The sequence below is a fragment of the Cetorhinus maximus genome, chromosome 10 (assembly GCF_964194155.1).
Source record: "Cetorhinus maximus chromosome 10, sCetMax3.hap1.1, whole genome shotgun sequence".
In the NCBI taxonomy this organism is placed as follows: Eukaryota; Metazoa; Chordata; class Chondrichthyes; order Lamniformes; family Cetorhinidae; genus Cetorhinus; species Cetorhinus maximus.
Genome location: NC_135888.1, coordinates 140,060,244 through 140,088,229, shown reverse-complemented (window position 1 = coordinate 140,088,229; position 27,986 = coordinate 140,060,244). Strand labels below are relative to the sequence as shown.

The 27,986-nt window shown below is 44.5% G+C and overlaps 1 protein-coding gene across 4 annotated transcripts in view; it reads left to right on the top strand.

Moving 5' to 3' along the window:
• LOC144686077 (protocadherin-1-like) overlaps positions 1 to 27,986 on the top strand; it is a 384,044-nt gene that overhangs the window by 74,476 nt on the left and 281,582 nt on the right. Inside the window, exon 2 of one of the 4 annotated variants that reach the window (XM_078551237.1) lies at positions 20,540 to 20,874. The exons of the other annotated variants lie outside the window; for them this stretch is intronic. Coding sequence (XP_078407363.1) covers positions 20,540 to 20,554 — 15 coding nt within the window. The 3' untranslated portion in view covers positions 20,555 to 20,874. Of the gene's footprint in view, positions 1 to 20,539; positions 20,875 to 27,986 lie in introns of those variants that run through there. 4 annotated transcript variants of the gene reach the window in all.

Below are 27,986 nucleotides of genomic sequence, written 5' to 3'. Positions count from 1 at the left end.
TGGTGGTAGTGGGTTTGGAAGGTGCTGTCTAAGGAGCCTTGGTGAATTCCTGCAGTGCATCTTGTAGATGGTACACACACTGCTGCTACTGTGCATCAGCGGTGGAGGGAGTGAATGTTTGTGGATGTTGTGCCAATCAAGCGGCTGCTTTGCCCTGGACAGTGTCCGGCTTCTTGAGTGTTGTGGGCATTGCACTCATCCAGGCAAGTGGGGAATATTTCATCACATTCCTCATTTGTGCCTCGTAGATGGTGGACAGACTTTGGGGAGTCAGGATTTGGGTTATTCATCGCGTGATTCTGAGAAGGCAGCTCACCACCACCTCCTCAAGGGTAATTAGGGATGGGCAATAAATGCTGGCCTAGCCAGCGATGCCCACATCCTGTAAAAGTATATTAAAAAAAATTTCTGAGATGCCGTGAACCACAAACTCTTTAAAATATGGACAAAATCCATGAAAATTGTGGAGGGCCAGGACATGCCAATCCCTGCAATGGAACCAGCCAGACCTGGAGTGCAGGGTGTGGGGTCACAACCCAAACCTGCCCACACCCTTAAACAGCACTGCTGAAAATCAAAAAACCTTGGGAATGGGGTCGGGAATTCCGGTTCTGTCCCGGCTGCCATTTTCACATCACCACGGAGTCTCCCCGACTCCAAGAACACCCAGCCCCACTCTTGACCTGCTCCCTGTTCTGCTATGAGCTGGTGAAAATTGGCAACACTGGACCTATTCTAGGTTTGTGCAAACTAAGCCTATAGTTAAGCTCTCTGGCTATTTTTCATCTTTATAATGGGAAGACTATCAAAGTTTAATTGCCAGTCATTATTCACTGAAGCCTAAGTGAAACATTGAGATATATTAGCTTTAGTAAGACACTGACACAAAAGCCTTTTCTCAGATCTATTCTGTCCCATTACTGTTTATTTCTGTAATGCAGATGGTGTTGGGTAAATGTGCACAGCAATGTGGACATCTCAATGAAGGAACCTATTCCTTGGAGGATTTTTTTGATCAGCACTTCATCTACAGGCAAAAAACATTCACTCTCTCCACCACCCATGTCTGCAGTGTGTACCATCTACAAGATGAACTTCAGCAACTCAGCAAGGCCCCTTCGACAGCACCTCCCAAACCTCTACCATCTAGAAGGACAAGGGCAGCAGATACATAGGAACACCACCACCTGCATGTTCCCGTCCCAAGTCACTCACCATCCTGACTTGGAAATATATCGGCCGTTCCTTCACTGTCACTGGGTCAAAATCCTGGAACTCCCTCCCTAACAGCACTGTAGGTGTACCTACACCACATGGACTGCAGCAGTTCAAGAAGGCGGCTCACCACCACCTTCTCAAGGGCAATTGGGGATGGGCAATAAATGCTGACCCAGCCACGATGCCCACATAATGGATTTTTTTTTAAAGCTGATCTGGTGTTTGCAAAACTTCTTCCCCAGACTACAAAGTGCATTTGATACTTCCATACACTGCAGTAATTATCCGGAGCATCGCTCTAATGTCTCCGTTGTCAGTCTCTTATCTGGATGTTATTCCATGTATTGGAAACCTGGATCATATCTGGTTTTGGTGAGAGCATTTCCAATAAATTGCGACGCTAATAAGCTCTTTAGAATTAATTTGTGGAACTGTTAAGCTGAAAAAGGACAGAATAAATTTCAGAGGCTATATATCTCGATCAATTCAGTCAACATGAATGTCCTCAGGACAGCCTAACCCACTAAAATGATCCTTATGTGGAAACCAATATAGGCTGTGTGTTACCTTTGGCTGCAATGGAATTGGTTTTGCTTCTAACAATTCCGAGTTGCCTTGTGTCCATTTCTCTCCCCCTCCCCTCCCCCGAAGAATTCCATTAATCTCTATGTCGTGCCTTTCAGAATCTCAGGATGATTCAATTTTGCTACAGGTCCAGTATCTTTGAAATGTAAACAACTGTTGTAGAGAAATGCAGCAGCCAACAGGTACACAGCAAGGTCCCACAAACAGAAATGCACTAAGTCAACGATTAAGTGGTTTTACTGATGTAGGTCGACGGATACTTGTTGGCCAGGACGCTAGGGAGAGCTCCTTACTCTACCTTGTAATAGTGCCATAGGATCTTTTTTATGTTCAGTTGAGAGGGAAGATGGGTCCTCAGGTTAATGCTTCACCTGAATAACAGCACCCCCTCAGCACAGCACCAAAGTGTCAGCTCAGGTTATGTGTTCAAGTTTCAAGTGTGAGGCTTGAACCCATGATCTTCTGACACAGGCGAGATATCTACTTGCTTGAGCCAAGTCTAACGAACCATGAGAGAGAGAAGCGCATCAAGACATGAAGGAAGTGGCTGGGTGATAGGTACTGGTGTAACTATTAGACCACTGAACCCATTGAATAATAAGGTACTACAAAAAACACAAGTTTGATTCCCCTCATGACACTATTCAGAGGATTGCAGGAAAGAGTTAAGCAACACATTTAACAGTAAAACCTTAGGCATGTAACCAGCATTTCATATAACTCATCATAGCTCATTATATTTTAATGAGCAGTTGAGTTTTAACATTTTTCAGATTAGGTTTTAAACCATTTGTTCTCTCAGGTGGGTGTAAATGTTCCTATACCCACACGAGGAGCAGGAGGTTTTCTCCCCAATGTCCTCCCTCAACCTAAAACAGATTATCCAGTCATTATCTGGCGATGTTTGTGGAATTTTGCTGCGCTTTCTACATTGCAACAGTGACAACCACTCCAAAAATACGTCACTGCTTGTGAAGCATTTTCGGCTGCTGTCAAAGGCTATACATATGCTAGTCTGTCATTCTCATGGTTGAATATATTTGGGGACTCTGGGGTTAATTGAGACCAGAGTTGTGTTCATCAAAGACAAAACAATATGTTTCTAATTTTGTGTCCCTTATGGGTGGAGTTGTAAGTTTAGAAAAAATGAGCTGAGGCTCGAAAATTCAGCTTGCTTCATCCCTATGGGCCAAATCTTTGAGGTTTGACTTACAACATGAACTGCGGTGCCTGTGTTTGAACCCATCTATTCCCTTGTCCTCATTTGATTCGTATTTTCAATCAGGAAAGCAATGTCTGTTGGAAGACACATTGTTTGGATTAACTATGCAAATAGGGGAGGAGGGTAAATGCATAGAAGAGATTGCTTAAACAAACAGTGAGTTCCAGCTAATAAAAACAGAAAATGCTAGAAAAACTCAGTAGGTCTGCCAGCATCTGTGCAGAGAGAATTTCAAGTCCATACGACTCTTCTTCAGATCTAAAGAGAGGTAGAAATGTGATGGGATTTATACTGTTAAAGGGAGGGGTGGTGGAGCAGGTAAAGCTGATGGCATCTTTTTTAGTCTTCACTATCATTAACACTCCCTTTCTTGTGTCCATGACATCTTTGTCAATCTCTCCTTAGGCTCCACCTATCGCTGGCCTTCTACCCAGCTTCACCTGTTCCACCCTCCCTTAAACAGTATAAATTCCATCACATTTCTACCTCTCTTTAGCTCTGAAGAAGAGCCATGTGGACTCGAAACATTAACTCTGTTTCTCTCTCCACAGATGCTGTCAGGCCTGCTGAGTTTTTCCAGCACTTTCCGTTTTTATTTCATATTTCCAGCATCCGCAGTATTTTGCTTTTATCCTAATGAGTTCTAACTTCTCTTATTCATTATCTTGATCATCAAGTTAAATAAGACAACATTTTGGTGTGGAATTGGTTCAACTCCTTCAAGTTCAAACAGATTGAAACCACTCCCCAAAAGTCTACTGAACTGATGTTGGCTTGATTGACAGGGATCGTGTCCATTTCTGTCCATCACCCAGAATATCACCAACTAATCAGCTACAGATGCAATAATGCAAATGTGTGCAGGGAACACAATTTGATTTGAAATGAAAAATGCCTTTCAAAAATATCTCCATACAAATATAGGTTAACATCAACATTTTTGTTTAGTCTATGCTCCTTACAGTTCACATGTCACATTTTTGTGGTAGTAGAAAAGGTTAATTTTAACTGTGTGATAGGTTAATGAGACATTGTATACATCATCACAGGAAATGCCTCATGATCTTGCTCTTTCTTGTAGACCTCATGGTGAGGAAGCCACACTAGGTGATGTTCCAGTAAAGCTGATTTTTTTCCTCACCACAGCAGACTGTGTAAATATTCTGTGCTAGCACAACGAGGCAAAGAATATTATATGGTGGCAACGACTGAAAGAACATACATGGAAAAGTCTCTGCTGTTATCAGAAAGCTTTGAGCAGATTGCAGGTCTCAGCTAAGAAGAAGTGTGGCTGAACTGGCTTCAAAGGTTTACCAGGTGTCGCACTGTTTTGGGCCTTGCGGCAAAGCTGAGTGGTAGACAGATCAGTATGCTGTTATACACAATGGGAGGCTGTGCAGAGGATATCCTAGTCAGGCAAGGGATCGATGATGAAAAAAACTACATATGATGAAGTCATAAAAGCCCTTGATGCCTACTTCAATCTGGGAAAGAGCACCATTGCCGAGCGGGCTAAATTTTACAGGCTTATCCAAAGTATTGATACATTTAACTTAACAGAGAACTGTGAATATGGCAGCTTAAAAGATGAACTAATCAGAGGACAGAGTTGTTGTCAGAATCTTGGATGAAACATTGTCTGACCACTTACAGTCGGTGGATAATTTAACCTCAACAAAGGCAATTCGGCTGAGAGGACAAGCTGAGGCCAAGGAGTAAAATAAATCAGTGATTCAGGGTGACGGGAGAACCATACCCCAAAAATGGCTGACTCAGTGGAGCACGTTCAATTTAAAAGCAGAGAAGTGGCCATACAAAGGCAGGAGAGGCAGAAAGAGCGTCCATCAGCTTCCCCAGCTGACTGTAATCAGTGTGAAGGGAAAGAAAATTCAGGTGTGAGGAATGTCCCGCCAAAGAGGCTGCCTGCCAATTTTGCAGAGAGACAAGTGACTTTCAGACTGTGTGTCGAAGCAAGAAGCCTGTGCAGAACAAGCGAAAAGAGAGGCCTTTGAAATGTGGTAGGATCCATGAAATAGCAGATATCAATGATATTGAAAACAAAAACAGAAACAGAAATACTTGGAAAAACTCAGCAGGTCTGGCAGCATCGGCGGAGAAGAGCACAGTTGACGTTTCGAGTCCTCATGACCCTTCAACAGAGCTAAGTAAAAATAGGAAAGGGGTGAAATATAAGCTGGTTTAAGTGGGGGTTGGGGGTGTTTGTTGGGACAAGCAGCCAGTGATAGGAGGAGATAACCAAAAGATGTCACAGACAAAAGAACAAAGAGATGTTGAAGGTGGTGATATTATCTAAAGGAATGTGGTAATTAAGAGTGGAGAGCAGGACAAGCAAGGTACAGATAGCTCTAGTGGGGGTGGGGTGAAATATGAGGGATGGAATTTCAGTTGAAATCCACGTGGGGTAAGTCGGAGACGGAGACAGTCACTGAGAAAGGAAATATGGCTGTGAAAGCGGGTTTTAGTAAAACAAAAACAGAAACAGAAACTCCAGGTATTTCTGTTTCTGTTTCTGTTTTGGATTTCCAGCATCCGCAGTTTTTTTGCTTTTATCAATGATATTGAGGTGCCTTTCACTGGAGAGATCCAGGAACCAAGCAGAAGCTACTAGAGTGCTGATATCCCGGCGGATGGAAACAAGACATGTTTTATTTTAGCACAGGTGCGGCAGTTTTGGCTCTTTCTGATGCCGATGTTGGAGAAAAGTTCCCTTCAGCCATCTTGAGGGGATGTTGCGGGGGCTGGGAGGTATACAGCTCAAGGTCATAGGACAACTGAATGCAATTGTTCAATATAGAGAGAAAAATCACTGAAACCCGAACTATATCCTGAACCAGAGCTGTTCAGTTCAAAGCAGGAGAACCTGTACTGACTCATGTCTGATTTGCAGAGTAGAGGAACTGGAAAGGCGAGAATATCAGCCTAAAAACCGCAGAGCTGAATTCTCACACCTGTTCACAGGACTGGGAAAGCTGAAGACAGCATAGCACATCACTCTACGCCCTGAAACGAAGCCAGTGTGTCTGTTTACACTCAATAGTTCCTCATCCACTCTTGCCAAAGATAAAGAAGGAAATTGACTCTATGTTGAAGCAAGCAAGGAGTGATTTCACCTGTAACAGAACCAACAAGTTAGCACTCGGGGATGGTCCCAGTGCCAAAACCCAACAGATCTATCTGAATTTGTGTAGATCCTACAGAGTCGAACAAGGCAGTTGAATGTGACGTTCGAGAGCTTAGCAGGACTGGAAAAATGTTCAGCCTTCACGAAGCTAGATGTAAATAGTGGTTTTTAGCAAGTACCCTTGATGAAGAGTCTAAGTTGCTCATATTAGACTGTTTTGGAGGTTTTGTTTCAACAGATTACCCATCAGCATCAGAAATCTTCCTGAAGGCAATGTCAAGCATCCTGAATGGACTCATGTGTCACATGGATGACGTCCTGATTCATGGATCCACTCGGACAGAACATGACACTGGAGTGCAAGCTGTGCAGCAATGCCTATAGGAAGCAGGACTTACACTCAACAACAAATGTGAATTCTCGCAGCTAACTGTCATGTTCCCTGGGGCATATTGTGGATGCATCCAGTGTCCGAGCTGATCGACAGGAGCCAAGAGCAATCAAGGAATTCCCAGCCTCCTGCAATGTGACTGAGCTCCAGAGATTCATGGGTTCGGTAAACAAAGTAGCAAAGTTCCTGCCCGAACTTGCGGTCACCAATGAGCCACTACGTCAGCTGTTACAAGACAATACATGATGCTGAGATGAAGTACAACAGTGGTCTTTTGAGAAAATCAAAGACCTGCTGAGGTCATCTAATATTTTAGCTCACTATGACTCAGAGCTACCCACAATCATTGCTGCAGATGCATCTTCTACAGGATTGGCAGCTGTATCCTTCCAGATACAGACTGATTGAATGTGTAGACAAGTTTACTACGCATCCCATTCACTGACAGAGACTAAACAGATAGAGAAAGAAGCATTAGCCGCTATATGGGCTTGTGAAAAGTGTGCAGATTATGTTCTTGGTCTTTACTCCAAGATAGAGACATACTACAAACCCTTAGTGACACTCTTAAATTCTAATGAGTTAGCAAAAATGCCTCCATGGGTATAACGATTCAGATTGTGGACGATGAGGCATGATACAAAGGCAGAGTACGTTCCAAGCAAAACAGCAGGCTACAATAGGCGCTTTGTCCTGTATCCCAGTGGCAAGACCTGAACAACCCCTTGTTGAAGAGATGGAAACTTTTGTATTGACAACAGTCACAACTCTACCAGCAACAACTCAGTGACAGAATGAAATCAGAGATGCACAGAAATCTGATGAAGAATGTGCTCTGGTCAGAGGCCACTGCGTTAAAGGATGGCCAGTAAATATGCCACACAATCCTACTACTACTACTCCAGAAAGATAAAAGTCAATCAACTGCAGGGTCACACTTCTGAAATAGAGCTTACATCGCTGAAGGAGATATTTGCAATAACACATGGAATCCCGGACGTTGTAAGCTCAGACATGGACCGCGGTTTGCCAATGAATACTTTAAAGAGTTCACAGCATCATGTAGATTTGTCTATACTACCAGCTCAGCAAGATACCCTGAAGCCTGAAAGAGGAATGCTTACAGTGAAAGCATTGCTCAAGAATGATGATGACATCCAGCTTGCACTTCTGAGCAATTGTTCAACACCACTCCAGAATGCTTCGGCACCATGTGAACTCCCAATGCGAAGAAGACTGAGACCTCACTACTCTCCTACACACACTCATGTCGTACTGTTCCAACCAGATGTGGAACTATGACAAACAACACAAAAAGCATGCAACCTGCCAGACCTCCAACCAGGAGAGCCAGTTTGAATCTGAGCCCAAGCTCACCATGGACAAGTGGTTTAACAGACACCACATCCAAAATCCTACCTCATTCAAACAGATAGTAATACAGTGAGACGGAACAGATGTGCACGGGTTACCACACAGAGGCAATCTTCTACACAGTCAAAGCAGTCATTTACACAACTGGACAGACTCGAGATGCTGCATTCATCAAAAGATTCAGATTACAACCAGATTGGTGAATTTGAGTCATCTACAAATTCTCCATTTCAGCAGGATCCAAATCCCTAATCTCCTCCTAAGTAGCAGAGGACCCATTTGGTTGCCCCTATAAAAAAGAGATGGAAGTCAGAAACCTGAGGGGGGAGATGTAGTATAAAGGGGCGAATCAGAGATTTAGGGAGAGATGTAGTATAAGGGGTTAATCCTAACCGTACATGCAAATGTACACATCATCACAGGTAGTGATGCAATGTCTCTTGATGTTGCTCTCTCTTTTGGACCTCATAGCAAGGAAGCCACAAGAAGTGATATTCCAATAAAGTTAATATTTTTCTTACTTGACCAGGCTTCGTAATTATCCTTCTTCTGTGTTAGCACAATGAGACTACTTGTCACAGAAAAAAGATGGAAATACAAACATTTTATCCTGAGCTTTTGCATGGAGCCTGTAATTTACAGGCAGATGTAATTAATTGGAATATTTAGGTGGTTTTAAAAGGCTAGACGATGTTAGTAGCAGCAACTTGCATCTATGTAGCACCTTTCGTACCTTTAACGTAGTGAAATCTCCCACAGGTTATCAAACTAAATGTGACACTGACCCACATAATGAGGTATTAAGAGAGCTGACCAGAGGCATGGTGAAATGGATAGATTTTAGGGAACATCTGGAAAGGAGGAGAGGTTTAGGGAGGAAATTCCAGAGCTCAGCAGGTATCCCTCACAACCTTGCTTCAGACTCTTGAGCACCACCTTAGGAGACTGCCTGGTATTCAAAGGAAAAGCTCAAATTGTGCTTGGCTGGGTGGGGGGTTGGGATGCGGGGATTGGGGGCGGGGGAGCTTGTGTGTTAACTAGATTACCATTTGAAGAAACTGTGGATTGTTCAGTGTGCAACGCTCTGAATTTTCCAAATTAAGTAATGCGTGTCTTTTTAAATGGTGAAATATTTTAAGCGTCACACAGAATTGCATTGCTGAATCTCAACGAGGACAATATTTGAATCTGGGTGGGCTGAATAGACAATAGCAGTGTATTCACATCTGCAGCATCTGATTCATGTATGTGGGACAGTAACAGACACAAGTGGGATCACTATTCCACCCTTGGATTCAGATCATTTGAAAGATGATGGGACTGAGTGGGTTAGGGGTGTACAAATAGAATTACTATACCTTCGGGAAGAAGTTAAGATAAACCCTTTAACCCATGTAGGACCTTAAACCCATGTATCAAAGACAATTTTATGGTAACTCTATTCAGCTATTTAACACCGCTTTTGATTGCTGTCTCCAGACTTTCTATCTCAAAAGCTCTCCTTTCTGTCCCTGGTGTGTCACTTTAACCCATTGACATCTTTACTAAAAGGGACCTGCAATTTTGTTTTTCAATTTCTAATCCTGTTAACGAAGGAATGACTTATTTTGTGGCTTTATAATTGGCTTCAGTCCAGCCTAGCGCAACAATAATAGACTTCGAGGAGACAGGAGAGGATTTACAGCAACTTATTAATTTGAAGGACTGTGGTGTGGACATAAGTTTTCTCTCATTGTTGTATGGTAATGACCTGTACGTGTACAGAATCAAACATTCTTGTCATCTGACCAAGTATTTCAATCCAAATTTCTGAAAGTTCAGATATTTAAAAGATTCTGTAAGCACCTCTTGTCGAGAATTTTAAGCAGGACCACACAGACGAACAAATCACTGGGGATACAATTTGTTCAAACTTGTTCAGTCCAGATGTTTTCCCAATGGGCGGGGGGGGTGGGGAGCGTAAAATTTAAGTGTGAGCTCTCTTTTCCCAACCCCACCCCCGCCCCCGCCCCCACCTTCTCCACAATTTGTGTTAAAACCTTGAGGGACTCCCCCTTACACTCTCCCATTCATCCCTCAAACCTAATCCGGTTGCTCCTTGAAGATTTAAGCAGACAGCAGTTATCAGAGCCATTGTAGCAGAAACAATTCAAGAATGTGGCTGAAGAGAGATCGACTGTTGCCCTGTGGCATTTTCAAGATTGCCACTATAACCCTGGCTTATTGTTTAAAGATTTACCATCTATTTGGGTGCCCTTCAGCTCTCCCTCTCTCCTAGCCCTCCACAGTCCAAATGCAGATTGGGGTGTGAATGGGAATGGTCTATGATGATTGCATCAGAAATTGAGTTGTGATATTTGCATTGCTGCTGATTTGTAAGGTTATTGTTAATTTTAACTTACCCCCAAATTATAAAACCCAGAAGCAAAGTTAAGGGAAAACTGGAGTTATATTTTGTGCAGGAGAAAACATCGTGATGTTCATTTTACCTACTGCAACTTTGGAACAGTGTACACAGTACTTGGATGGTAATGCTCGTGCCTATACCTGACTCTGATTTTTAAGCAAATCCAAGTGTGGTGATAGAAGCAGTATTTTGGTTACTCCATTACTGAATTGGATTCATAAATGCATTGATTCCAGTATCAAGCAACTTTATTTTGCCTGCACTTTATCAGTACTGCTACACAGCCATGTTTACATCCCTGACCATAGTCATTCATTGTGGTCCAGTTGGTTGAAATGCCTCAGCCTGTTGTGTAGGCCCAGGGTCCTTGGTCTCCTTTTCCACTCCTTTAGTTACGTGGGGTCAGCCCTATGGTACTGAAGGAATGCTGCATTGTCAAGAGATGCCATCTTTGGGGTGAGACATTAAACTGAGGTCGCATCTCCCCTCTTGAGTGAATGCAAAAGATCCCAGGGCACTGTTTTGAAGAAAAGCAGGGTTAATTCTTCCTGGTGTTCAATATTTATCCACCAACCAATATCACAAAGGCCAGATAATCTCTTTATTATCACATTTCTGTTTATGGAGCTTGCTGTGCACAAATTGGCTGCTACATTGCCTACATTATAACAGTGACTACACTTCAAAAGTACTTCATTGGCTGTGAAGTGTTTTTGAAACTTTCTGTGGTTGTGAAAAGCAATATAAAAATACAAGTTTTTTATCCTTTCAAAGCCTCAGTAAACATAAAGGGGTAAATTTCTGCGCAGTTTTTTTTTGTCACTCCTCCCCATTGGCAATGGTAAGCTTTGTGTAAACCCTAGAATAATTGAGCAACTTGCTGATTTGGATTTTGCAGGATTTCCATGGCTTTTCCATTCTGAAATAAGAGTGGATTGAAGGGTAGGAGAACATTAGTGGAAGTTAACCCCGCGCCCCCACCTCCACCCAGCCCACACCCACCACGGGCCAGTTCCACGATCCTAGCTAATCTGTCAGTTCACACAGAAAGTAAAGACATTTAAAGCATTTGAATTAACCTTTCACCTGTTTTGTCATTTTCATTAAACTTATCACTATAGAATAAAGGTTTGCTTTTTTTCTCCAGATGAAAATTAGTTTGGTGAAAGATTTGGGTATTGAATTGAATATTAAATAAGTAGTTAATTGAAGGGTAAGATCTGGGAACCTATTGCCTGGAGAGACTGACGTTCATACTGGCTCTATTTTTTTTAAGAAGAAGGCTTTCTGAGCGCAGCTTCCAATTTAACATCAAAATATTTCAATATATTTCCTCGTGTGCCTGAAATCCTATCCTAATAGTTGTGGACCCGCTGCAGGTGTAATGGCAATAACTAATGGATATCTTTGTCCCAAGTCTCTTTGGGATCCCTTCTCCCACAGGCCTTTGGGTTGCTTCGCAATGAAGGCTAACTGAGGGACAGCAGCAGTGTCGGACATCTCCCTTGGAGGCTTCCTTGTCCTCTGAATGCAAGTGCGGCTTATTTATTGGTTCTGCTTGTATATTGTCACCTAAACATTTGAGGCTGTGAACTGGTTCAGTGTTAAATATCTACTTCATATACAGCTGGAGGACTTGAATTCACATTTTCTTAATTGTTGGATTGCGCTCCAATGATTGTTTGTGGAGTACCAGCAACTTTAATGCCACATCTCCAACTGCGGAGAAAGGATTTGCCTCCTTCATTGTTGCTGATACTGGTTCACTTTCTTTTTAAGAAAAAGAAGACTTTGTGAGTATAGCTTCCAATGTAAGCTTTTAACATTAAAATATTTCAGTCTGTTTGCCCCCAGCCTTCATGCGTCTAAAGAACTATAACTGAAGCTGGGGGTCTGCTGCTTGTGTGGTTGGGATATCTTTGTCCCAAATCTCCTTAGTATTCCTTCTCTTCACTTGCATTGTGGTTTCCCCTTCCCATTTAGTTTTCTCCTTGAAAGAAATGTACTTGCATTTATATGGCACCTTCCATGACCTCGGCAGGCACTTCACAGCCAATGAAGTGCTTTTCAAGTGTAGCCCATGCTGCAACATAGGAAACATGGCATCCAGTTCATGCCCAGCAAGCTCCCACAAACAGTAACGTGATAATGACCAGATAGCCTGTGTTTAGTAATGTTGGTGTGGAGTTAATGTTGATGAATGTTGACCAAGACACTGGGGAGAACTCTCCTGCTCTTCTTTAAGATAATGGACGTGGGATCATTTCCATCCACCTGAGAGGGCAGGCAGGACCTCGGTTTTACACTGCACCACCAGCAGTGCAGCAGTCTCTCAGCACCGCATTTGGAATGTCAGCCTTGATTACCTGCTCAAACCTCTAAGGTGGGACTTGAAACCACAACCTTCAGAGGCACCTGCGCTACACTTTTTTTTTTGTGTTGAAGGTTATAATGAAACCTGCCTTTCACCTTTTTAGCTTAAACTACAAATTTGGAGAATGTGATGCGGAATCGGACAAGTTGAAGCTTCAAAATTGCTTCCAGTGCGCAGTGACACAGTGGGTTACCTTTATGCTGATACCCATTGCGATAGAATCACAGAATGGTGCAGTCTAAAATTGGGCCATTTGGCACATTGTGCCTGCGCAGGCTCCTTTGAAGGAGCTATCTAATTAATTTCATTCTCCTGCCCATTGCTGTTATCTTGTTATAGAATGATGGTCCTCGCGTCTTATGTACCACAGTTTCTCGAACGAGAAACAGCATTTCAAGTAATATTGGGTTGTCTGTTTTTATAATTGCTGCTTAAATCACCCTTCCAGGATGTAAACACTAAACACTGCTTGTTCTCAGTGATATTTTAAGGGTCTGTTTAGACATTGTGGTCTAATAAAATAAATTGAATACCAGCCTGTAAAAGGAAAGTTGTGATCCAGTGCCCAAAACTGATGCCGATTAATTGTTTGAAACAAAAGTGCCAAGATGAAATCTATTCTTTTACCACACTGGTCCCAGTTGGATCTCAAACTTATTTGATGGGTCAAAATCTTACTGTCCTAGACAGCCCAGGGTTGTCAATTTTGGACAGATTCCTGGAGATTTCATCACATGACCTTTCACGTTCAACCACCTCACCCCTGCCATTGGCTGCCCAACATGTCCATCCTCATGATGCCCTGCCTTCCCACATTAATTGGCCAAGCGAACAGACTCTGTTACCTAATTGGATGATTCTTGACAGTCAGTCAAATGTGGCTTTAAATCCCACTGCGACAGCTGGTAGAATTTAAATTCAGCCAATAAATCTGGAATTGAAAGCTAGTGTCAGCGATGGCGACCATGAATTATCACCGATTGTTGTAAAAACCCACTTGGTTCGCTAATGTCCTTTAGGGAAGGAAAACGGCCATCCTGACCTGGTCTGGCCTACATGTGACTCCAGGCCCATAACAATTTCGGGAGATAAAACGGCGAGAAGTCAGGGAAATAAACCCAAACACCAGCCAGAGCCCAGCTGCAAAAGGAGGGAGGAGAAAGAAAGGAAGAGGAATAGTGGTAGGAGACTCAATAGTGAGAGGCCCAGACAGGCATTTCTGTGGCCACAAATGTTTCCACCTTGGGTCCAGGGTCAAGGATGTTAATGAAAGGCTGCAGGGCATTCTGAAGTTGCCGGGGGGGTGGGGGGCAAGCAGTCAGAGGTCGTGGTTCACATTGGTGCCAACAACATAGGTAGAAAGAGGGATGGGGTCCTGCAACAAGAACTTAGGGAGCTAGGTAGCATGTTGAAAAGCAGGACCTCCAAGGTTGTAATCTCTGGATTACTCCATGTGCCATGTGCTAGTGAATATAGGAGTAGGCGGATAGAGCAGATGAATGCGTGGCTGAAGAGATGGTGCAGGAGGGATGGCTTTAGATTCCTGGATCACTGGGTCCATTTCTGGGGAAGGTGGGGTCTGTACAAGTCCAACGGGTTGCACCTGAACCGGAATGGAACCAACATCCTTGTGGCAGGGGTTTGCTAGTGCTGTTGGTGGGGGTTGAAACTAATTTGGCAGGGGGGTGGAATACAGAGTGGAGGTATAATAGGGGGTGATGCACAGACAAGTATAGAAGAAAAATCAAGTGAGTCTAGAAGGCAGAGCGTATAGAGTCAAATTAAGGCACAAGGGAGCATGACAAGGCTGGATGGCATTATTTTAATGCAAAGAGTCTTGCGTGTAAGGTAGATGAGTTGAGGGTGTTGATTAAGACATGGGGATATGATATCATTGCTACCACGGTGACATGGTTGAGGGAGGGACAGGACTGATCAATATTCTGGGGTGTAGAAGCTTCAGGCGAGATGGGTGGGGGCGGGGGGGGGTTAATGAGGCGTGAAGGAGGAGGTGGGTCGTAATATTGATCAAGGGGTCAATTACTGCAATAAGGAGGGATGGTATCTTAGAAGGTTCCCCAAATGAGGCCTTATGGGTAGAACTTAAAAACAAAAAGGGGGCAATCACATTGCTGGGAGTGTACTATAGGCCCCCAAACAGCCAGAGAGAGATGGAAGGGCAGATCTCAGAGAAGTGTAAAAATAATAGGGTAATAATAGTAGGGGATTTCAACTTCCCCAGTATTAACTGGGACAGATAAAGTGTGAAAGGCTTAGAGGGGGTGGAATTCTTAAGATGTATCCAGGAGAATTTTTTAAGCCATCATGTAGAAAGTCCTACAAGAGAGGGGGGCAGTACTGGACCTAATCTTAGGGAATGAAGCCAGGCAAGTGGTAGAAGTGTCAGTGGGGGAGCATTTCGGGGATGTTGACCATAACTCTGTAGGATTTAAGGTAGTTAGGAAAAGGACAAAGATGGACCGGAAATAAAGGTTCTGAACTGGGGGGAGGCCGATTTTAATATAAGAGAGGATCTGGCCAAAGTGGACTGGGAGCAGCTACTTGTAGGAAAATCTACATCAGACCAGCGGGAGTCATTCAAAAAGGAAATAGTGAGAGTTCAGGGCCAACATCTTCCTGTAAAAGTGAAGGATTGGACCAACAAGTCCAGAGAACCCGGGATGTTGAGGAATGTACAGGATTGGATAGAGAAAAAAAGGGAAGCTTATGGTAAATACCAAGGGCTCAAAACAGCGAAAGCCTGAGAGGAGTATAGAAAGTGCAGGGGGTCACTTAAAAAAGAAATTAGAAGAGTAAAGAGGGGGCATGAAGAAACACTGGCAGGTAAAATAAATGAAAATCCAAATGCGTTTTATAAGTATATTAGGGGCAAGAAGATAACCAGGGAAAGAATGGGGCCTATTAGGGATCAAAGCGGCAATCTGTGTGAGGAGCCAGAGGACATAGGTGAGGTTTTAGATGATTACTTTGCATCTGTATTCACTATAGAGAAGGATGATGTAGGTATAGAAATCAGGAAGGGGGACTGTGAGATACTGGAACAAATTAGCATTGAGAGGGAAGGGGTATTAGCAGTTTTAGCTGGCTTAAAAGTAGATAAATCCCCAGGCCCAGATGAGATGTATCCCAGGATGTTGTGGGAGGCAGGGGAGGAGATTGCAGGGGCTCTGACATTATTTTTCAAATCCTCTCTGGCCACAGGAGAGTTGCCAGAGGACTGGAGGAGAGCTAATATGGTACCATTATTCAAGAAGGGTGATAGGGATAAACCAGGGAACTGTAGGCCTATGAGTCTAACATCAGTGGTAGGGAAACTTTTGGAAAAAACTCTGAGGAACAGAATTAATCTCCACTTGGAGAGGCAGGGATTAATCAAGGGTAGTCGGCATGGTTTTGTCAGGGGAGATCATGTCTTACAAATTTGATTGAATTCTTCGAGGAGGTGACTAGTTGTGTAGATGAGGGTAATGCAGTTGATGTCGTCTACATGGACTTCAGTAAGGCTTTTGACAAGGTCTCGCATGGGAGACTGGTCAAGAAGGTAAGAGCCCATGGGATCCAGGGCAATTTGGCAAATTGGATCCAAAATTGGCTTTGTGGCAGGAGGCAGAGGGTGATGGTCGAAGGTTGTTTTTGTGATTGGAAACCTGTGATAGGTGGTGTACCTCAGGGTTTGGTGCTGGGTCCCTTGCTGTTCGTAGTGTACATTAATGATCTAGACACGAATGTAGGAGGTATGATCAGTAAGTTCGCGGATGACACGAAAATTGGTGGTCTGATAAATAGCGAGGAGGAAAGCCTTGGACTACAGGATGATATAGCCGGGCTGGTCAGATGGACAGAAGAGTGGCAAATGAAATGTAATCCTGAAAAGTGTGATGTGATGCATTTTGGGAGGACTAACATGGCAAGGGAGTACACGATGAACGTTAGGACCCTCGGAATTACAGAGGATCAGAGGGACGTTGGTGTGCATGTCCATAGATCCTTGAAGGCAGCAGGACAGGCAGATAAGGTGGTTAAGAAGGCATATGGGATACTTGTTTTTATTGGTCAAGGCATTGAATACAAGAGCAGGGAGGTTATGCTTGAGCTGTATAAAACATTACTGGAGTACTGTGTGCAGTTTTGGTCGCCACATTATAGGAAGGATGTGATTTCACTAAAGAGTGTGCAGAGGAGATTCACCAGGATGTTGCCTGGGTTGGAGCATTTCAGCTATGAAGAGAGACTAGATAGGTTGGGGTTATTTTCCTTAGAGCAGAGAAGGCTGAGGGGGGCCCTGACTGAGGTATACAAAATTATGAGAGGCATAAATAAGGTAGATGGGGAAGAAACTTTTCCTCTTAGTGGAGGGTCAATAATCAGGGGGCATAGATTTAAGGTAAGGGGCAGGAGGTTTAGAGGGGATTTGAGGGTTTTTGTTTTCACCCAGAGGGTGGGGGGTATCATGAACTCACTGCCTGAAAGGTTGGTACAGGCAGGAACCATCACAACATTTAAGAAGTATTTAAATTAACACTTGAAACGCCATAGCATACAAGGCTACGGAACAAGTGCTAGAAAATGGAATTAGAGTGGACAGGGACTTGATGACTGACGTGGACACGATGGGCTGAAGGGCCTCTTTCCATGCTTTAAAACTCTGACTCTATGACAATGTGGTCGACTCTTAACTGCCCTCTGAAATGGCTGAGCAAGCCACTCAGTTCGAGGGCAATTAGGGATGGGCAACAAATGCTGGCCTTGCCAGCGACGCCCACACCCCATGAAAGAATGAAGAACTTAACGAAGGATAATATCAATGTACAGATTAATGTGATGGCTACACATACTGGCTCACATAGGGGTGGGGGAGAAATGAGGGGTGCAGAACTCACTCATTTTGTACTAGTGCCAATTGATATGTAAACAGTTATAGTCAAGTTTCTATGAAGAGTAGATTGAATGCCTGGGGCATTAGTAGAGGTGTTCCCATTGTTCATTTGCTCACAGTATATGGAATTGACAAGAAAACCCCAGAGTAAAATAGAGCAGGGATGTAGAAACAGCAGATGCAAACTAATGAGCAGGAAATTGAAAACAGAGATCACTTGTGGTCTTATTTGCACAGTATGATGAATATTTGAATTAATCATCCACACAACAAAATATTTGGGGTCATTCAAAGTACAGAGAGTTGCACTGGGAGAAGAATTGGGAGAGAAGTTTCAATGGGCCAAATAGACCTCAAGTTTCTGTTTAATTTTTAAAATGTTTGATTAGTTTTGGATGAGATGTTAAGCCAACCTCTACCCCTTAGGATGGACGTAAAAGATCCCATTGCATTATGTCAAAGAAGACCATGACAGCTCCTCCTGGTGTCCTGGCCAGTATTTATCTCATAACCAATTTCAGAAATAAAACAAATTATGTGGTCATCGTCACGTTACAATATGTGGGATCTTGCTGTGCCTAAAGTGGGTTTTATGGCCAGAATATTGCTGTCAGAGTGTGGGGGCAGGCCCGACACGCTGATGCACAGAATGACGCACAATGACATTGGGCGTGCGTCCCGACGTCATCGCGCGTCATTTAGATATTTCATTCGGCAGGCGCGTGCCGGAGGTGACTGCGCGCCCACCGAACTGTCAGCGGCCTGTTACGGCCATTAAACAAAAAAATTGTTAGCAACGGTGCCCATCGAACCTCAAGGTTGGCGGGGGGCAGGTGAAGACCCCAAGCGGCCTTCGCGTTTTTCAGGAAACCTCATCCGCAGGCGCGATAAGACTTCCTGAAGGTTTTATAAAATTATTAATTAATTGTTGCACAATTCGTAAACATGTCCCAGCTCTTTCACGCATGCACGCGCTACCGGCTACCGGCCATGTGTCACGCTGGGTGGGCTTTAACTGGCCCGCCCACGTAAAATTGCGACGCGCAGCCGATCGTGGGCGACATTCGACTCTGCGCTCGCCCCCGTCCACTCCTGCCCGACGTGGGCAAGTTTCTGGCTTACAGTAGCGACTACATGTCAATGATGTTTAATTGGCTGTAAAGCACTTTGAAACATCTTGGGGTCATGAAAGACGCGACAGAAATGGAAGTTCTTTTTGTTGGAACTTTGGCTGGATGCCCAGAGTGGATTAGATTGGTGGGGCTCGACCCCCATTCTGGCTGGGGTGCATTGCGGACCTGCCTCCTTGCCAAACCCATGGTGAAGGATGCAGTGCTGTGGGCTGGACCTGCCTTTGTTCAGAGAACTGAAGACGATTTGATCATATCCAGCAATTAGCTTATTGCAACTGGATCTGGTAGATGACAAAAAGAATGCTATAAATATAAATGACTTACAATCGGATACACAGGAAATTGTTGACCAATTTGGCTCTGATGTCATTCCCAGTTATGACAATGGTCACTGAATTGTAAGCACAGGCCTGGTCAGATTCTGCACGTTTCTAATCTTTCCAGTCTATTCCTGTTGAAACAGAAAAATAACATTTGGTGAGTTGCTAACCCTAGTCGGCCCAATCTCTTCATGAGTCCTTGGTGTTGACTGGGTCTGATTAACTTTTTTAAAATCTTACATTCCAATTGCTTGAAGAAAATATATCCGAATGTAGGGATCTGCATGATGTATACACAGTGACTCATGAAGGAGTTTCAAATTTTGCGATGTATTTATAAAAGCATTAAACATTGGTGCTGAATAAATGCTACAGGAGCAGTGTTTATGTTTATTTAAGACTTACACCAGCTTTTAAAATATCATGACTTTTTTTTTTCCCAAATGTTACTCCAACTAACTGAATAAAAGATCTTTAAAGCATTGCACATCCTGAAAACTGTTAACATTAGTACAATTTCACACCTGATGCTTGGATTGGAACCAAGAAGCTGCTTCCCTCCTCATGCATTGATGCAATGTTTTACCCTGGTGATTATTTTTTAAATTAGCATTTCTTTCTTTGAGATTAGTGCAGGCTGGAAGCCCTTTGATCGTAGATCCTGTCACCATTAAAGAGATGACTGTACTCTGTGGTACTGCTGATGATCAGAGCATGTAGTCTCTATATACAGAGGCCAAGAGGAGGCCATTCCACCCCTCTCCTCTGTACCGCCATTTTAAAAGACCACGGGTGCTCTGTATCTTAACTCCATGCGTTGGCTCCGTAACTGTTAATACCTTTGCCTAGTAATCCATTCATCCACCTATTCATCTCAGTTTGGAAATTTTCGATTGACTCCCAGCCTCAATCTCCTTTTTGGGGGAGAGAGAGCTAGATTTCTACCACCCTCTGTACCATGTGCACAGCTACTGGACTGTCTATTGGTACTCAGGATTTTTTTGCCAGCTTCTTCTCACGTTGGCCATAGCTGCCCTATCGACTATTTCACTGAAAAATTTTGTTCAGAAGTTATAAAAAAAACTGGCGACGAAAAAAAAAAAGGATGGGAGGTCAGAGGCCATGTGATGAAACCTTCCAGGAATTTACCCAACCAGTTTGGAAATCTTATCAGAAGCAACAGCAATGTCTAGTGAGACATTGGGGCCAGCAAGATCAGATTTGACGCCCCAGTCTTAGTTAATGGAGCAATCTGAGTTGACCTCTTTTAAGTGAAGAATTAGCTTGATACATGTCAAGAGATGGATTTGAGGGTTTTGGAGGTATGAATTGGCCTGGCTGATGGGGTTAACATGAGTTTTTGGACAGGAGTTCCTGTGCAGTGTGGAGGCTCATGATTAAAGTGCATGGGCTGTCGCTGTGGGACCAATGAGCTGAATGGCCTTATTTTCTCCCTTTATTTCCTTTGTTTTACAGTCTCAGTTGGATTAAATGGCTTAGTGTTAGGCTCAGTACCACTTGAGTAAGGCAAGGAAAATATACAGGGGTTTGCACTCTTGACTGCCGTCCTAACCCGCACATGCATTTGGACATCAGATGAGGTGAAGAGTGACCTCCTGAACAGTGGGAATGGCTAATAGTCACTGAATTCACATAAGAACAGCCACATGGATAAGTGCCCAGTGGCCTTCCCACACCTGTGTAAACTTAATCTTCTAAAGACAGGCAGAAAAGGGACAAAGATAACAATATCGCCTGCTGAAATTCTTCACCTGCTGATATGTAATGGTTGATTTAATAAAGTTTTGTTGCCTTGGTGTTCTATTTCTTTCCTAACTATGTTTGCCTTTTGTTTCTATTGCCTCACTCCGTGATTTTCCCAATGCTGTGGCACACAGAGTTGGCAATCAGCTAATTGAAGCACAATCTTCACTGAAGAACATTTCTTGGCAAACTAATGGTGTCTTTCATCTGGGTCCACCTGTTTTACTTGACAACACATTTTAAAAACATTTTCTCTTTTTTTAAACGACCACGAAGTGACATTTGTGTTTAATGGGAGGTGGAAGTATTTCCCTCAACAGCGTCAGGTTTTCATTATTGCATTTATTACAGGCTTTCTGTTCACTGTGTATAGAAGCTTTCCAGGTGAGCCTTCCATGTTGCACTTTTCCATCAACTAGAGTTCATCAAAAACTCTGATGCCCAAATCCAAACTCGCACCAAGTTCCATTGACCCCGGCACCCTGTGCTCACTGACTCCCAGTCGGCCCCTGGTTCAGCCATGTCTCAATTTAAAAATTCTCACACCTGTTTTCAAATCAGTCCGGGTCTTCACCTCTCCCTATCTTTGTAATATGAGGGAAGGGGAAGGGCAATAAATGCCTGTCTATCCAGCGATGCCCACATCCCGTGAAAGAATAAAAATAAAATCTCTTTCAGCCACACAACCTCCGAGGTATCTACATTCCTTCAATTCTCATTTATCCCCAATAATCATCACTCCATCATTGGTAGTCATGCCTTCAGCTACCTGGGTCCTAAGCTCTGGAATTCCTTCCCTAAACCTCTTGATCTATCTAACTCTCTTTCCTTCTTTAAGGCACTCCTTAAAACATATTCCTTTGGCCAAGTCTTTTGTAACCTGTCCTAATGCCCCCTTATATGACTCAGTGTCAAGTTTTGCTTGATAATGCCCATGTGAAGTGTCTTGAACATTTTGTAAAAGCATTATATAAATGCAAGTTGTTTTTAATACATGACAGAGAGTGATGCTGATGTAGTGCTATAAAGCCCCTGCTCCAGACCTTAAGCAGAAACATGACTAATACTTAACCAAGGGCATGCTACATTGCAGAGGTATCATCCATTGGGTAAGAAGCTGGCCTCAGCACCTCTATCTGTCAATCTTGCTCATTCAGCTGTTGATGATGACGATGATAAAGGTCCTATGGTGCACCACAAAGAGCTCTCCCGCTGTCTGACCAACATTCCTCTCCCAAGCTGCTCTACTAAAAACAGTATGTTTTAATTAAACAGTCAGATTCCCCTTGTCTACCAGTCTGCTGCTTGGCGCTGGTGAATGCCACTCGCCTGCCGAAGGGGCTGTGGGGCACCGTAGCTGGGGCGGTTTACAGGAAGGGCCTGGCATGCATCTGGAAGGTGACGCCTCATCCAACTGTGGCACGTGCCTAACCCTGCTTTGCGCCTCAGCCTGACCAACCCAGCCTTTAGAGCCAATCCTTATTTCAAAATTACAGCTCCTACTTGTTTAGTGGGTGGCGTAGGGGTGATGTTACTGGACTGGTAATCCAGCTGTCCAGGATAATATCCTGGGGACACCGGTTTGAATCCCACTATGGCAGCCGGTGGAATTTAATTTCAATTAATTTGATTGAAAAAAATATGGAATGAAAGGGGCCAATCATTTGGGACTGAGATGAGGGGAAATTACTTCACTTAAAGGGTTGTGAATCTTCAGAACTCTCGACCCCAGAGCGTTGTGGATGCTTCATCATTGAATACATTTAAGGCTGCGATGGACACATTTTCTCAGGGAAATAAGGCATTATGGGGAGCAGGTGAGAAAATGGAGTTGAAACCCAAGATCAGCCATGATTGTATTGAATTGGCTCGATAAGCCCTATGGTCTCTCCTGCCCTTATTTCTTGTGTTCTTGAAAACTCTAGTCTCAGTAACGATGACCACGAAACTATCACCGATTGTCGTAAAATCCCATCTGGTTCACTAATGTCTTTTAGGGAAGGTAATCTGCTGTCCTTGCCTAGTCTGGCCTACGTGTGACTCCAGACGCATAGCATTGCCCTCTGGACTGTCCTAGCAAGCCATTCATGTAACCTCATCCCAGCCTTGAGGTTGGACGGGCAGCATTCTTAACAACTTTAATGACTTTGTTAATGGCCTTAAAAAGGCCTTTGACAGTTTGGCAGGCACGCAGCCGAACTGACCATCTATACGACGCACGGTAATGTCGGGACACCCGCCCGACGTCACCGTGCGTCATTTTACGCCTCGGCGAGCAGGCCCCGCTCGCCGACGGGAAAATTCTTCCCGTGGTGTATTTTCCATTTTGTGGTGCAGTTGCCAAGTTTAAAGGGAACATTGGTTGACATTCCAATGCAGTTCTGAGGAAGTGCTACACTGCTAGAGGTGCCATCTTTCAGATGAGGCATTAAACTGAGGCCCTGTCTGCCCTCTCAGATGGATGTAAAAGATCCCCTGGCACTTATTTTGACAAAGAACATGGGAGTTATCCCTGGTGCCCTGGCCCAGACTCACCCCTCAATCAACATCACAAGTACAGATCATCTGGTCATGATCACATTGCTATTTGTGGGATATGACACTTCGTAACTGCTTGATTGGCTGTAAAACACTATGGGGCTTCCTGAGATCTTGAAATGTGTTCAAATGTGTCTTTGCTGTTGACTTTGCAGGCCACAGCTGACAGAGGGCCAGAGAGCTTTTTCACCCACAAAGCCAGAAAATAATGTTTCAAATGTATATGTGCAGCTCTTGTTGCCAGTGCTGAGGACTCTGCCCTGCGCTAGGAGCAGCCTAATGAGCCACAATAGTCTTCTTTCCTGCTTGTTCCAAAGCTCATATGCATATGGACAAATTCCTGGGCACAGGCACTTGCAGCATGGAACAGGTCCACCATTACTGAGCGCAGTTTCAGTAATATAAAATGTTAATTGCTCCATGTGTTCTTACAGCGGATGCCAAGGGTTTATTTTCTACCTGTTCCTGGGATGTAGGCATTGCTGGCAGCGCCTGCCTTATTGTCCACCCCCACCTATCCCTCAGCATTGAGAGGCGACCGCACTGTGTGGCTGGAGTCACACGCGGTCAGGTCTGGGCAGGAGTTCAGGGGGCATCCGTGAACCGGTTGGATCTTTTTTTTAAAACCGCAGTCTAGCAGCTTTTGTGATCAGTCGTTTCTGGTGCTCGCCCACAAATTGCTGGATTGATTGAACTTGGATGAGGCATTATGTTGCCAGCTCGATTCTAATATGGCCTTAATAACTGTTTAATTTCCAGCATGAAAGTGGTAATTAAACTGGAGTATTGCTCTGAGCAAGGCTGCAGAGCAAATGAAACCGATTCTTTGCATGTCATCGTTACAGAGAGGTCCGTCAGCCAGGTCCGTCAGATAGGTTTTCAGGTGTTGGCCGACAGGAATGGTCCCGTTGGGAACGTTTGTCCCTCAGCGCAGCAGCTGAGATATGTTCTGGCACATATGATATTCTGTGGAATATTTTCCCTGAAAATTCTTATCAGAATGAGTGGCACCGGGTAGAAGGGTCAAACTTGCTGATTTATATCAGAATTACCAATGTTACCACAAGGTGTTTAAATCCATTATAGAGGAAACCAATAACATAGTAACTTTCACCCTTTGCCTCTCAAAGTAAATGTGAAATTAGCCACGAGTGAATTGAAAATTACTTTTGGTTCTGGAAATGTGTCCAAATGTGTCTTTGCTGTTGACTTTTGGTTTGCTCCCTCCCCACCCTTGCCTCCTCAACTTGCCTTTTAATGGTGCCATTAATGTAGAAAATAAATGGAGGGTTATGGAGAGAAGGGATGATAAATAATATAGGTAAAGGGATGGGCACTGAGTTGTTGGAGAGGTAGAGGAGATGACTAAATCTCGACTGGAAATGACTGGTCTCGAGAGCCTTACGAGGTGAAGCACAAAAGCAAAGTCCCTCAAGGTGTTTTGGTGAGTGGTTTTGGTGCGGTTTAAATCTGGCACCCTGCATGAGGAAGCGGCAGGGGAATGGCATGGCGGGCAAATCGGCGAGGCGGAGTGCTTCCTGTGGCTGCATAATTAATGAGGCAGGAATGGGACGTGATGTCACCAAAAACCCGCCATAGCGACCGGCGGGTGAAATGCTTTTGCACTTTGTGCTGATCTGGGATGATTCCGCCCATCAGTATCTGTGTCTCCTCCCCATCTTTCCTCCTGCCTCAGCGTGGTTTCCTGTCCTGCGTCTGAGGGACAGACATCTTTCTAGCGCCCTGACCAGCGAACGAGTCTTCAGATGCGAACGTGGGTAGAGAATATCAGCGGAAGTTTCGGATTTTTCAAATCCTTAACCATTTTAATATCGGGGATGTGGGACAAAAGTTTGAGATAATTCAGTGTCCCTGGAGTCACTGGAATTAATTTGGATGTCTCCTTTCCTGTAGCCGACTGAAAATAAGTAAAGGAACTTGGATTACGAAAAGGCTAAAAATGGGACTGGTTTATTGAATTAGCAGAGCCAGTGAAACCCTTTTACTTGGTGGCAGTATCTGAAAGACTAAATTAATTGAATGCTAATCTGCATTTCATAGTAATCGCATTGATTCCAAAGTTTGCTTTTGAATCGACAATGTGGTACTTGGTCACGGAGCTTTATTTTTAAAAAAAAAACACACCAAAAAAATGCAGTTCTGTCAGCAACAATCAAACTTTTTTGTATCAGCCGGCTGGAAAAACTCCAACTTGGTTTTGAAAATCTGTGCTTAAAGGCATGTGTTAGCTATAAGCTTCCAGGGAGAATGACATCACAGCGAGATGCACATTTCGGATCTGTTCCTCTGCGTTCTTTGTAGAGAGAGAGAGAGAGAGAGAGGCCCGGGAGACAAGTCTTTGAGTCTCCAAGCTGGGGGGCGAGAGAGCGGATGGGAGGGTGACAGGGGAGGTGGGCTGGATTTGCTTTAAGGATATATCGAAGGAGATAGCCCATTTTTATACCATACTTTTTTCACTTTGTTTTATTTTAACATGTTGTCTGGCACATGTCGAATGTTACATTCATTAACGCCTGGATTTCTTTGAGTCTAAAATATATAAACAATTTACTAATGGCTACTTCACTTCAAGAATTTACATGCCTGATGTATTTATCTGGCTTCCCAAAGGCGGGTATTTAGTAGTATTGTTAAAGGGACAGGGCATTTGGACAGGCCAGCTCAGCTTGGAGGGTTACCTGGAGAATTGACCATGTGACATTCTGGTTACATGATATTGGCATTGCCATTGGCAACCCCTCATGCTGAAGATGGTTCTTCCTTGCGGGTGGCTGGGTTTGGGTTAAGCGGGATGTCCTATTAATTTTACCTTTCTATAGATTCCACCGCTCCTCAGCATCGAGGGGCCTTCGGAGGTGCAAAATTAAAATAATTATGTCAAAGTGGGAGAGGCATCGGGTCTGGTGGAGCAGAGGGAAAAGCCTGTTCAGGGGGGTCGTAGGGGCCGTGAGTTTGGGGTGTGCTGGCCCCTTTCCTTCCTGCGGCTCCCTGTCCAGGGGATGAAGCCTCCAGCTCCAATGCCCCCCTCTGAGGTTGCAGGAGCAGGCCCCCCCCTCCATAAAGCAGGCGGCCTCCTCACTGGGTCAGGGGTGGGGGGCACAGGTGGCGGGGCTGCTCCGCCATTGGTAAAATGCCGGAGGGCCCTCCGACATTGCCCCTAGTTGAGGCCTTAATTATTCAAATGGGCTGCTTTGCCTCCATTCATCGGGCTTTGGGGGTCACATTCCAGTCTGCCCCAGGGAACTTCCCCGACATTGGGATTTCACCGAGGAGCCGTGTCGACAGGTCTCCCCTAAAGTTCCCGGCTGGAACGCCTCCGATCCTGCCACCCTGAGCCAGGGAAAGCCAGCCCTGTGAGTCTGCAACATTGACTAAATGAAGAGTCAGTCCTCGTTTTGAAAGATTAAGTGATGTTTTTCTAGTTATTAGTAATTCAGTTTCTCGTGCCTAATGATCCTGATCATGACTGCATTTTAATTAGACTTCCAATTGCACAGTGGAAATGTTTTACTTTAGTGGCAATGGGTCACTCTCATCTTTCTACTAAACATGGCCTTTGTCTGTCACAAGAGGATCCTTTCCTGCAGATCTCTCAGTTACTTAAATGAAAATACAGTCCTGAAGGATCTCGCTTTTTTTGTTAATCCAAGGGGTAGGTTATTCTATTTTAATTATTTCCCTTGTTTCTGTAATTGGTTTTGCTGAGAGCTGGGAGGGAGAATTAATTGGGTTGCATTTTCGAAGATGGTTCACAGAGCCGATGCTGGAGGAACAACCTTAACCCTTAAGATACCTTGGACTGGATTATACCCTTCCCTACAGGTGGCTTTGAAGACGGAGTGTGGGTGGGGGGGCACATAAAACCCAGCGGGCGGCCAACACCTTCTTACCGCCTGCCCCGCCCCACCGGACTTTCACCCTTGGCGGGGGTTGATTCGGACAGCCTGCGCGTGCATGGGCCAATTGAGGCCCTTAAATGGGCGATTATACCCACTTATGGGTTTCATCCTGCTATCAGCAGGATTGAACCAGCGGTAGGAGAGCCCCACGTCTAGCGGCAGACCGGCAGGATACACTGCGCGGGCTGGTGGCAGGTGGGGTTGTTGGGGAGGGGTGCTCCTTAACAGGTCCCCAGGACTCGTCGGAGGGCATCCGCAAGATGTTACCCCCCCCCCCAGAGATTGCCCTCCCTCTATGGCCTGAAACCCAGGCTCCCATTCCCTCACTGGGGCCGGCCAACTTAGCACCCAGGGGGACCCCTGGCTCACTTTGCTGGACTGGATGCAGCGCCGAACACTGTCTCAATCCCCGCGTACAGTACAGGCAGTGCCCACTGCTCCTGGTGGCATTGCCGATACCGGAGGGCTGCCGGTCTCTGGCTGGCTAGAAGATCTGTAAGGCGGGCCATCCTGTATGAGAGGGGCAGAAGCCTGCCTCGGAGATTCCACCCGCCCTCTTGTAGCTCTGAATCGACCGCCTGGCCAGCTGTCTTCTCCCTTGACCTGCTGTCAGTTAGATTTTGTGCTTTAAACCTGATGCACAGCTGCACTGGCGCCCATTCTGCTCAACATCCTTAAGCCAGCTTCTTGCGCCATGGGTG